The sequence below is a fragment of the Carcharhinus amblyrhynchos genome, chromosome 5 (assembly GCF_965287045.1).
Source record: "Carcharhinus amblyrhynchos chromosome 5, sCarAmb.v2.hapA, whole genome shotgun sequence".
NCBI classification, from domain to species: domain Eukaryota; kingdom Metazoa; phylum Chordata; class Chondrichthyes; order Carcharhiniformes; family Carcharhinidae; genus Carcharhinus; species Carcharhinus amblyrhynchos.
In genome coordinates, this window is record NC_137328.1 from 3,710,480 (window position 1) to 3,722,870 (window position 12,391).

Genomic DNA, 12,391 nt, shown 5'->3' on the forward strand with positions numbered 1-12,391 from the left:
TCTGTGCTGTGCAATTCTATGATACCCTTGCAGTTGCCAAATAATTACTACATCCTTTCTCATTTCAAAAATAAATTGGTCTTCTATCGGCCAGATGCCATTTTCATCCCAGGAAGCAGATTCTCTCCTGCGCCAGTTGCCAATGGGAGCAGGAAAGGGTTGGGGGGGTGGGGGAGGGGGTTTCTTAACTGCTGCTTCCTCTGTTGAAACAACTAGCTAGCCTTCTGTGACTGCAGGGCCCTAACTTACAAAGAAAGGACCTGCATTTCTGTAGCACCTTTCACACTCTCTGCCACCTCTGTCTCCTACGTTGTTACCTCAAAATGCTCTGGTCAAGAACTCCTTACCTCACTGATCCTCTGAGCGATTCCAGGAGATGTGAAGGGTGACGTTGCCAAATATGTACTTCAAACATTAGCCACTTGGAGAAAACTAAGCTTTTGTGTTTCACTTTTTTAAAAAAAATACAATTGAGATTCAAGCGGTCCGATGGGAATGATGTTGCAATACGTAATTTGCCCCTCTCTCTGCAGGAACCCTTCGCTTAAAATTAAATCCAGAGCTTTCATTCATGACTTTTTGATGGACGTCTAAACAGAATAAAAGAAAACAGATTTTGGTGCTGTTTCCTTAGAGACAGGAGCCTGGGGAAGATTATTTTGCTTTAGTCCTTCTGATTTATTGAAAGATAAAGTGAACCTTCCTTTTATATCTATACCTCAAGTAAGAAAGGGCCTCACATTTCCTTAATTTCCTCCCAGAATGGTTTGATTTGATGTATAAGTACTGCGTTCAATTTATACCTTATTTTATGCGAGGAATATTAGAACATAAGAAGAAAGAGCTGGAGTTGACCATTTGGATCTCTGAGACCACTCTGCCAATTTAGATCTTGTTTGACTTTTTACTTCAATTCCACCTTCCCACACTATCCCAGTGTGCCTTGATTCCATTAGTATCTAAGAATCTATCAATGTCTTTAATATCCTCGGCCAAATAGCATCCAAAGCTCTCTAGAGTGGAGAACATAAGTTCCAAAGATTCCCAATCCATTGGAGTGGATACATTTCTTCTCATCTCAGTCCAAAGTGGTTGAGTCCTTATTCTGAGTCTGTGACCCTGTGTTCTAGACTATCCCAGCCCGGGGGAGGGGGGCGGAAACTCTTTCTGTCCCTGTCGAGAATTTTTCAAAGCAATCACCTCTCTTTCTTCTCAACTCTAGAGAATATAGTCTTTCCTCATAAGACAATCGCCTCATTTTGGAAACAAGGCTACTGCTCCTTCATTGCACTTCCTCCTAGTGTAAAGAAATGGGAGGGCGGTTTTCCCACCTCACCGCACCTGGCGCAAATCACACCGATCCTGGAAAATAGCTTGAGGAACGCTCCGGTTTACTCACCGTTAACTTTTTGGGAAAATTGCAGCCGTTCTTCCTGACCTCACCCTTGAACGACTTGGCTTTAATTTTGAGGTTCTGACCTCTGGTTCTGGAGGAAATAGTTTCGCTCGATCGACCTCATCAAATTCTTCAATCGTCCCTTCAGCACCTCAATTAGATCATCGCTTAGCCTCCTTTACTCAAGGGATAGTCCGTGTAAACTTTCCTCGTAATTTAACCCTTTTAGCCCTGGTATCATTCTTGGTGAATCTGCACCGCACTCTCTACAGGGTCAACATATCCTTGAAATGTGGAATCTGATGCTAAACATAGTGCTTTACGTGCAATGGAGAGAGACAGTGAGTTGTACATCTGTACCATGGTAACCCCAGTCGTGTGCAGTGTGAGGACAGGCAGGTAAATTTACCCTGTAGTACTTCAGTTGATGATATGAAACATAACCATTTGTTTCAGACATGGACAGTTTAAGTGATTGTTGTGGGGCGGCACGGTGGCACAGTGGTTAGCCCTGCTCCCTCACAGTGCCAGGGACTCAGGTTCAATTCCAGCCTTGGTCATTGTGTAGAGTTTGTACGTTCTCCCCATGTCTGCGTGGGTTTCCTCCGGTTGCTCTGATTTCCTCCCAAAGATGTGCGGGTTAGGTTGATCGGCCATACTAAAACCTCCCTTAGTATTAGGGGGATTAACAGGGTAAATATATGGGGTTGTGGAGATAGGGCCTGGGTGGGATTATTGTTAATGCAGGCTCAATGGGCTGAATGGCCTCTGTGACGCCAAGAGGAAAACACACTGGTCCAGAACGCATCTGGAATAACGTGGCGTGCTAAAGTTCGGACTTGCCTGGGACTGCTTCCGGGGTTCGGGATTAAGGCCGTCAGTGACCCTTGGCCCCTGGAACACCACAGCAATGGGGGGAGGGCAAAGTTATCAGGTGGACCTTCCAGCTTCTGTGTCTTTGAGGAGGTCCACCTCCTCTCTGGTGGATCTGTGATGTCAGGCGCCTTTTCAATTTGGTACCCATAATATTTGGTATATTTGTATACGTAATTAATTATGTCAGGGTTGTAAGACATGGCGTGATTTCCCATCAGCCTGCTCAGCGGGAAGCACTTCCTGTTCCCATCCACGACCCCACCCCAGCCCCCCTCCAACATTTCTTATTCCTGATGGGAGAATTCCATCCCGGTTTCTATCGATTATGGGCGAGGGATAAATAATTGGTCGGGACTCTGGGCAGAATATTCCACGGTTATTCTTCAGAGGAGATTTTTTTTAAGCCCATTTAAAAGGCCCTCAGTTTAATCTTTCATCCAGAGATTAGCACCTCGGGCAGTGCCGCAGTCTCCCGGCAAAGTACAGGGAATGTCAGCGTCGATTTTCTGGAGTGGACTGAAACCTACAACGTGTCACTCAGTCGATTTGCCTCAACAAAATGCCGATGTTTTATTTTCACAGGGTGGGGAAAGTCATGAAGATCCCGGTTTATGAAACGCCGACAGGCTGGAAGTTCTTTGGGAATTTGATGGACGCCGGGAAGTGTTCCCTTTGCGGAGAGGAGAGTTTTGGTACAGGTAACAGACTCGCCCTCAGGCTTTTTGTGCGAAACTCATTGCCACAAACGAGATGCACTTGAGGGGAAAGTAGGGCTGGGATTTTCCAGGCCTTTCCACCGGCGAGGTCTTCCGGTCCTGCTGAAGGCAAACCACATCCCCCTCCCTCCTCTCAACCCCATCACAGCGGCCTGGCCAATGAGAAACACCAATGGGCGTTGGTTGCGGCAGGATTTTGCCATCCTACTAAAGTCAGTGGCAATTGCTTGGCTCACCCTTCCACCCTCAGGAAACCCACGGTGGGACGTTGCCTTCAGCAGTACTGAAGATTCAGCGGTGGGGAACGCAAGAAAATCCCACCCATAGAGTGGATCAAACTGGTTAAAAACTGGCTCGGCTAGAGACCTGAGGAGGAGGCCCAGATTCATCACCCACTCAACACTTCGATTTGAAGATGGTTATAAATGCTTCAGGCTTGACTTTGACACTGATGTACTGGCCTTCTCCTTCACTGAGCACAGGGTTATTTGGGGAGCCTCCTCCTTCACTGAGTTGTTTAAATGTCAACCACTATTCATGGCTGGTCTGTGGTAGAACTGACAAAGAGCACCAAGGAACAAAATAAATTCCAGCACAGGAACAGGCCCTTCAGCCCTCCAAGCCTGCACTGACCATGCTGCCCAACTGAACTAAAACCTCCTACCCTCCCAGGGACCATATCCCTCTATTCCCATCCCATTCATGGATTTGTCCAGACGCCCCTTGAAAGTCACTATCGTATCTGCTTGCACTACCTCCCCCGGCAGCGGGCTCCAGGCACCCATCACCCTCTGTTTAAAAATCTTGCCTCATACATCTCTTTTAAACCTTGCCCCTCGCATCATAAATCTCTGCCCCCTAGTAATTGACTCTTCCACTCTGGGTAAAAGCTTCTGACTATCCACTCTGTCCATGCTCCTCAGAATCTTGTAGACTTCTATCAGGTCTCCCCTGTCATTCCATTGAGAACAAACCAATTTCTCCAATCTCTTCTCCAACATCACCTATGAACACGCCTAACTCTGATTTTAAGGTGATTCCTCCTAGTTCCAGACCAATGGGAAAAGTCGGTCTATATTTCCCCTAATAAATCCCTAAACACTAAAATTAAAACTTCAGTTAGATCACCTCTCAATCTTCTATACCCAATGGAATGCAAGCCCCGTCAATGCAACTTGTCCCCATAATCTAACCCTTTTAACCCCCGTATCATTCTGGTGAACCAGGCCTCCCAGGTCAATATTGCTGAGATTGTCTAAAGATACAAAATAGTTCCTCATCCTTTCAGAGTATGGAAATGAGCTACTTTTAATAACCCTCAGGTGCATTGGCCATGCTAAATTTTCCCCCAGTGTCACAGGAGTGTGGCGACTAGGGGAATTTCACAGTAACTTCATTTAGTGTTAATGTAAGCCTACTTGTGACACTAATAAATAAATTTTAATTTTCGCCAAAGCCTGCTTTGTCAGATGAACTGGCAACCATAAATATATTTAAGGATTATATCGCTACCAATAGTTTTAGATTGGCAAATAGGTGCGGCATGGTGGCACAGTGGTTAGCACTGCTGCCTCACAGCGCCAGGGACCTGGGTTCGATTCCCAGCTTGGGTCACCGTCTGTGTGGCGTTCACACATTCTCCCCATGTCTGCATGGGTTTCCTCCCACATTCCAAAGATGTGTGGGGTTAGGTTAATTGGCCATGCTAAATTGATCCTAGTGTCAGGGGAATTAGCAGGGTAAATATGTGGGGTGATTGGATTAGGGTCTGGGTGGGATTGTGGTCCGTGCAGACTCGATGGGCTGACTGGCCTCCTTCTACGCTGTGGGCTTTCTAGAATCCCTGCAGTGCAGAACAGGGGGAATGTGCAAACTCCAACCTGAGGTCGGAATCAAACCCGGGTCCCTGGCGCTGTGAGACAGCAGTGCTAACCACTGTGTCACCCAGCGGAGAAGGTGTTTTTGTTTCCAGGGTGGGGGGAGACAGTCAGCATGAGGGTTGGCTGTGCTAAGTAGTTTGCTGAGCTTTATCCTGTGTGATTGGCCCATTTACTATTAGTAACATTTACTAATTTCACTGGATAATCCTGCCTTGTCAGTCTCGCTGCCACAGGCACGAGTGATCACATAGCCTGTTTAACACTGCAAAACGTTGGAAAGTGATCCCAGGAGAGTTATCACCCAAACAATTGCCCAGCGTAAGGAGATATTAGGACAGCTGCTCGAAGAGATAGGTTTTAAGGAGCGTCGTAAAGATGGACTGAAAGGTTGGAGGGATTCTTGGGAGAGAATTGGCATGGCAGCCAATGAGGATCTTAAAATCAAGGCACTGTCAGTTAGCTCAGTAAGGATTGCCCTGCCCCTGAAATTGGAATGAATGTCGTTTACCATCTTCAGATTTCAATTGTAAACTTACTGTCAGATTTTGCACGGATAGAACAGGTTTAAATTGTTGAAACAGGTTTTTAGCAGAATGAGTTTAGCTCATGAGAGATTTCGCCAACAGAATTGTCCTGAATCACCAGCCTGTTCCTATTTGTGAATGAAATGTGTTGAGGTGTAATTTTAAGATCGGAAAATATTGAATTAAATGGAATATAAGGGAGTCACGTCAAATATCCTGAGAATAATTCACTCACAGCTGAACTGTCCGGGTCTGAGATTTATCCAGATGTTTGCAACATCTCTATGGAACACTGCCTGAACCAGATGTTGAACAATAATGAAGGAATGCCTTTGCATGTCCTGATAATCCACCCGTGTTAGACTGAAGATTCAACATGTTCATTTTTGTAACAATCTCCAGCAGGCAGCACCTTTCATTGGGTGAATCATAACAACAAGAGAATTTTACCCAGGAAATCACGCGCGCAGAATTTGGTGTTGAAGTTAGTGCCAGATGATGATTATTTGCTCAAGGCCCTCTCAGCTGGACATCAGACACCCTATGGTTAGGGTGGCATGGTGGCACAGTGATTAGCATTGCTACCTCACTGCACCATGGACCCGGGTTCAATTCCAGCTTTGGATGACTGTGTGGAGTTTGCGCGGTCTCCCCATGTCTGCATGGGTTTCCTCCGGGTGCTGTGGGTGCAAAGATGTGTGGGTTAGGTTGAGTGGCCACACTTGAGTTTCCCCCACACTTCAAATATGTGCAGGTTAAGTGGATTGGTGCACTGTAGCAAATCACCAAAGATCCTTAGACAGCACCTTCCAAACACACGACCACTTCCATCTAGAAGGAGAAGGGCAGCAGATACACGGGAACACCACCACCTGTAAGTTCCTCTCCAAGCCACTCACTATCCTGACTTGGAAATATATCGCCGTTCTTTCACAGTCACTGGGTCAAAATCCTGGATATCCCTCCCTTACAGCACATGGACTGCAGCGATTCAAGAAGGCACCATCTTCTCAAGGGCAACTAGGAATGAGCAATAAATTTCACATAAATGAATAAAAGAAAATGGCAATGTAGTTATTTTGGTTTACCGTTCACACACAAGGATGGTGACAGGATGCTAGAACTGAGGTGAGGAGAAATTTCTTCACCTGGGGGAGAGGTGAATGTGTGGAATTCACTACCACAGAAAGTAGTCGAGGCCAAAACATTGTCTGATTTCAAGAAGAAATCAGATATAGCTCTTGGGGTTAAAAGGGATCAAGGAATCTGGGAGGAAGGGAATCAGAATATTGAATTCAATGATCAAAATGAATGTTGGAGCAGTCTCGAAGGGCCCTATGGCCTACTCCTGCTTTTAGTTTCTATGTTTCTATAATCCTTGGGATGTTAAAAGTGCAAGTTGTTATAAAACGATGGGAGGACGCGTTATTCAGCGCTGGCATTACCAAGGTACAGTTTGCTTGCTGGCACAGCATTGCTGCTGGAATTACAGTCTCATTCTGGCTTATTTCTTCACTTATTTTGTCGAGAAATTCTCAAAGGGGTGGACCTGTTGCCCGAGCGATCATTATGAATCCTGCGCTGTTTTTACAGGGAGTGAATAATGGCCTTTGTGGCGCCGTGGGACCTCGGTGCGATAAGCTAGAGAAAAAGTAGCATTGTGCTGAGAACCTAACCAGATCTCTCCTGGCCTTGTTTTAAAACACAGGGTGTGAAAGTTTGCGATCAATTTCCAAAATCCCTCCACACTCCCCTCGTGGAACAGCAGCTTGGCTCATCCCGTTGTTCCATATTACAGCCAGAAATGACCCTGATTAATGCAATCTTCCACAGCAACCAGGGGAGGCTGGGCCGTGATTCACTCACACGTTGGTATCCCCACCAACCTGCCCTAGAATCGTTAGCCATCGCCTGTTGAACCCAATTTTGGAAATGTTTCTGAGAAGCAAGATTTTTATCTGTTTTCCTTCCGTCTAATTCTCAGGTTGAGTTGGTACTTAGAAAGGCAAATGCAAAGATGCGTGGGTTAGGTGGATTGGCCATGGTAAATTGCCCTGTAGCGTCAGGGTAACTACGTAGAGTTAAGGGGATAGGACCTGGGGAGGGGATTGTTGTTGGTGCAGGCTCTACTGGGCTGAATGGCCTCTTTCTGCACTGTATGATTAGCTTTCATTTTGAGAGGACTAGAATCCAAAAGGAGGGATGTATTGCTGAGGCTTTATAAGGCTCTAGTCAGGCCACATTTGGAATATTGTGAGCAATTTTGGGCCCCATATGTAAGGAAGGATGTGCTGGCCCTGGGGAGGGTCCAGAGGAGATTCACAAGAATGAAAAGCTTGATGTATGAGGAATGTTTGAGGATTCTGGGTCCAAACTCGGGGGAGTTTAGAGGACGAGGGGAGATCTCATTCAAACTTACAGAATACTGAAAGGCCTGGATAGAGTGGACATGTAGAAGATGCTTCCATTAGTAAGAGAGACGAGGATCCGAGGGCACAGCCTCAGAGTAAAGGAACAACCCTTTAGAACCAAAATGAGGAGCAATTTCTTCAGCTACAGAGTGGTGAATCTGTGGAACTCACTGCCACAGAAGGCTGTGGAGGCCAGATCATTGAGTGCATTTAAGACAGAGATAGATCGGTTCTTGATTGGTAAGGGGATCAAAAGTTATGGGGAAAAGGTGGGAGAATGGGGTTGAGAAACTTATCAGCCATGATTGGATGGTGGAGCAGACTCGATGGGCCAAATGGTCTAATTCTGCTCCTATATCTTATGGTCTTATGACTGAACATTGGTTGGTATGGTAAATAAGGCCATGTTCTTTCATTAGGTTGAGTCTGGAGAGTTTGATTCCCAATCCAGCAATGCCTCGATCTCCTCCTTGTTTTCAAACATTACCATGGCCTCCTCAGCCCCTCCCTATCTCTGTAAACTCCTCCAGCCCCACAGCCCGCCAAGATTTCTGTACACTTTCCAGTTCTGGGATGTTGCGCATTTTCAATTTTAAATCACTCCACCATTGGTGGCCATGCCTTCAGCTAGCAAGGTCCTACACTCTGGAATACCCACCCAACACCTCTCCATCTCTCTACCTCATTCTCCTACTTTAAGACACTCCTGACAACCGACCTCTGTGACCAAGCATTTGGTTACCTGCACTAATATCTCCTCATGTAGCTCAGTGTTGATTTTATCTGCTAATGCTCCAGTGGACAAACCTGGGACGTTTTAAAGTAAGTTAAAAGTAGTACATAGATGCAAGATATTAGAGGTGATCTTACCAAAAAAATTCTAAATGCTGAAAGTGAGAGACAATCACGCCCATTTATTTGGCGAGTAAAAAAAAATCAAATCTTATGCCACCCGGGGAAAAAAAAGAGGCAAAGTGTGATTCTCGCCTGTGGAGGGAGTGGATGAAGTCAGTTCGTGCCAAGAAGCTGGCTGCTGAATGTTAGAGTGTGCTATTGCACATGCGCCTGATCTCCCAATGGACTATGTAAAGTAGCGCAGGTAACATTGCCCCATTGTTCCCATTGGGTGTTGTAAACGTCACCAAATTCTGTGATTATGTGACCTTTACACTGTTGACTGGAAATTGATCAAAGGCAGGGACTTTGGCTGATTTTAATACTTTTTCTCCAATTGGAGAAGTATGCAGTAGATTCCTTAGCTATTTCAGTGGAACCTGGAAAATGGTGCAGGATTAATCAGGATTAGTCAAAATGCAATTCTGAATACATTACGAAAGTTGAAACATTCGCTTTTGTTGCTACTCATATGCTGTAAAAAGATGATAAGAGATCTTGTTGGAGCAAGACGGAACGTTGGATGAGAATTCTGACAACACGGAGGAGCAGTGGGTGGTGGCGGAGAATTAGTGGACAGGTAGAGCTCGGTGACGCCACATGGAAGTTGACCTCACGTCGAGGTGTTCCTTGAACAACAGCAGCAGCAACTTGCATTTATGTAGCACCTTTTAGTGGAGTGACATACTCCGAGACACTTTGTAGGGGCATCATGAACAGTGAGCCAATGAGGAGACATTAGGACCGGTGACAAGAAGAGTTTGATCAAAGAGTTAGGTTTGAAGGAGCGGAGAGAGAGTGGTGACGATGGTTAGGGAGAGTATTCCTGAATTTGGGCTTAGGATGGTTAAAACAAGGCTCAGACAAGATTAAAATCAGAGATTGGTGCTAACCTGAATCAATGAAGTAATACGGACTTAATTTGATTTTTTTTTAACAGAAGGTATTTTGCTTTTGCAATGCAGGGCTAGTGTTAGAATCGGTGGTGTACAGACATAAAAAAGCTTAATGTAAATATTTGTGTCGTGCTCATTTAGCACAAGCGCTTTTGCAAACCTTGACACCTTTCTGACAGTTTAAAAGTATTTCTTCAAAGTCTTCTGCTATAAAAGGATGAAATAGTCTCCTCGTGAAGCAGGAAGGGTGTTGCATTACTGAGGACAGGCTGGCCAGCAGCCAGCAGCTTCACAACGCAATTCAAAATCACTTCCATTTTTGTCAGAATACGCAGCTCGCCAGTTTTGCAAATAGCAAGTTACTGATGTCACGATTCGAGCCTCACAGCAGAGCAGAGCAGCGAATAGCAGCAATTAATCTGAATTAAGCAGATCCTCATCAATCAAAAAACCCCAACAGCAGGCAGATGCTGAAATTAAACCTAATTGGAAAAGAGGAAAAAGCATCGGACCTATCAGGTCCACTTTGCACACAGATTTAGTCTGGGCTACTACCAGCGCTGGATGCTAACCTCCTGAGGAAATGTTGCACAGGAACAGTCCCTTCTCCCACTGGTAATCAATCATGGTTTACCGCTATCCGTCCCCAGCTGCACAACTCTACAATTTAACCTTCTTCCCACAATCATTCAGACATGAAACCAGACCTCGCAGGTTTTGCGCGCCTGGTGGAGGTTTGTGATTATCTCCGTTTATACCTAAAACGAAGGACCCCGCACACCCCGGACATTCTCTCTTCCATCTTCTTCCTTCGAGAAAATGATACAAAAGTCTGAGGTCACGTAGCAACTGACACAAGAACAGCTTCTTCCCTGCTGCCATCAGACTTTTGAATGGACCTACCTTGCTTTAAGTTGATCTCTCGCTACACCCTAGTTATGACTGTAACACTACATTCTGCACTCTCTCCTTCCCTTCTCTATGAACGGAATGCTTAAAAGTAGGGAGGTCTTGCTGCGGCTGTATAGGGCATTGGTGAGGCCGCAGCTGGAGTACTGTGTGCAGTTTTGGGCGCCGTACTTACGCAAGGATATTTTGGCCTTGGAGGGAGTGCAGAGGAGGTTTACTAGGCTGATGCCGGAGTTGAGGGGGTTGAGCTATGAGGAGAGGCTGAATAAACTAGGCTTGTACTCGTTAGAGTTTAGAAGAATGAGGGGAGATCTCATTGAGACGTATAAGATGATGAATGGGATGGATAGGATAGAGGTGAAGAGACTCTTCCCGCTCAGAAAGGATAGTAGGACTAGGGGGCACAGCCTCAAGATAAAGGGGGGGTGGTTTAGAACGGAGTTGAGGAGGAACTTCTTCACTCAAAGGGTGGTGAATCTCTGGAATTCTCTGCCCGTTGAAGTGGTGGAGGCTGCCTCGCTAAATATTTTTAAGACGCGGGTTGATGGGTTTTTGATAAGAGAGGGGATTAAGGGTTATGGGGAGAGGGCGGGAATGTGGAACTGAGCCGCGACAGATCAGCCATGATCTTATTGAATGGCGGGGCAGGCTCGAAGGGCTAGTTGGCCTACTCCTGCTCCTATTTCTTATGTTCTTATGTTCTTATGTTTGTCTGTATAGCACTCAAGAAACAATACTTTTCACTGTATCCCAATACATGTGACAATAATGAATCAAATCAAATAAATCAATAAAACTAAGGAGGCATAACTATAAGATAACAAATCAATGGAGAATTCAAAGGAGAACCCTCATTAAAGTTTAAGTTTATTTATTAGTGTAACAAGTAGGCTTACATTAACACTGCAATGAAGTTACTGTGAAAATCCCCTAGCTGCCTGTTCGGGTACACTGAGGGAGAATTTAGTACGGACAATGCACCTAACCATCTTTTGGACAATGGCAGAAAACAGCAGCACCCGCAGGAAACCCACGCAGACACTGGGAGAATGTGTAACCTCCACACAGTCACCCAAGGTTGCAGTCGAACCTGGATCCCCGGTGCTGTGAGGCAGCAGTGCTAACCATTACGCCACTGTGCCCAGAGAGTGGTGCAAATGTGGAACTTGCTACCACAGAGATTAGTTGAGGCAAATAGGATGGAGACATGTCAGGGAAAGCTGGATAAACACATGTAGAAGAAAGGAAGAGGATGAATTGATAAGATGAGATGCAGAGGGGCCGCAAGGAGGGTCATAAGGAACTTAATCACCATAGACCAGTGGGGCCGAATGGCCTGCTTCTCATTGAATCATAGAATCCTACAATGCAGAAGGAGGCCAACCACAATCCTACCCATGCTCTACCCCCATAACCTCACACACTTACCCTAGCTAGCCCCCCTGAAGCTAAAGGGGCAATTTAGCATGGCCAATCCATCTAACCCACACATTTTTAGACACTAAAAGGCAATTTAGCATGGCCAATCCACCTGACTCGCACATCTTTGCAATGTGGGAGGAAACCCACGCAGACACAAGGAGGACGTGCAAACTCCACACAGACAGTGACCTGAGGCCAGAATCGAACCCGGGTTCCCCGGTGCTGTGAGGCAGCAGTGCTAACCACTGTGCCACCCACCGTGCTGTAAAGTTCTGTGAAATATCCATTCCATATTTGTCATATTGAATACGCAATCCCCAAATCCCTGGGTGATGTCTGGCTTTCAGAGCTCTCTGAGCAACTCCCGGTTATTGAATGCAGGATGTGAGTCTCTTGTGTTATCCGAGGAGCCAGCAAGTCCCCAGGTTCCAGCCAAAGATACACCCAGCTCCTTTTTAAAAGAGGTG

General features: G+C 45.8%; 1 protein-coding gene across 1 annotated transcript in view; it reads left to right on the top strand.

Annotated features, from left to right (window-relative positions):
* The window catches only part of pgm5 (phosphoglucomutase 5), a 113,434-nt gene that overhangs the window by 75,740 nt on the left and 25,303 nt on the right, over positions 1-12,391 (top strand). The window contains exon 7 of the mRNA XM_080188353.1: positions 2,855-2,970. Within this exon, the coding sequence (XP_080044479.1) occupies positions 2,855-2,970 (116 nt within the window). The remainder of the gene's footprint in view (positions 1-2,854; positions 2,971-12,391) is intronic.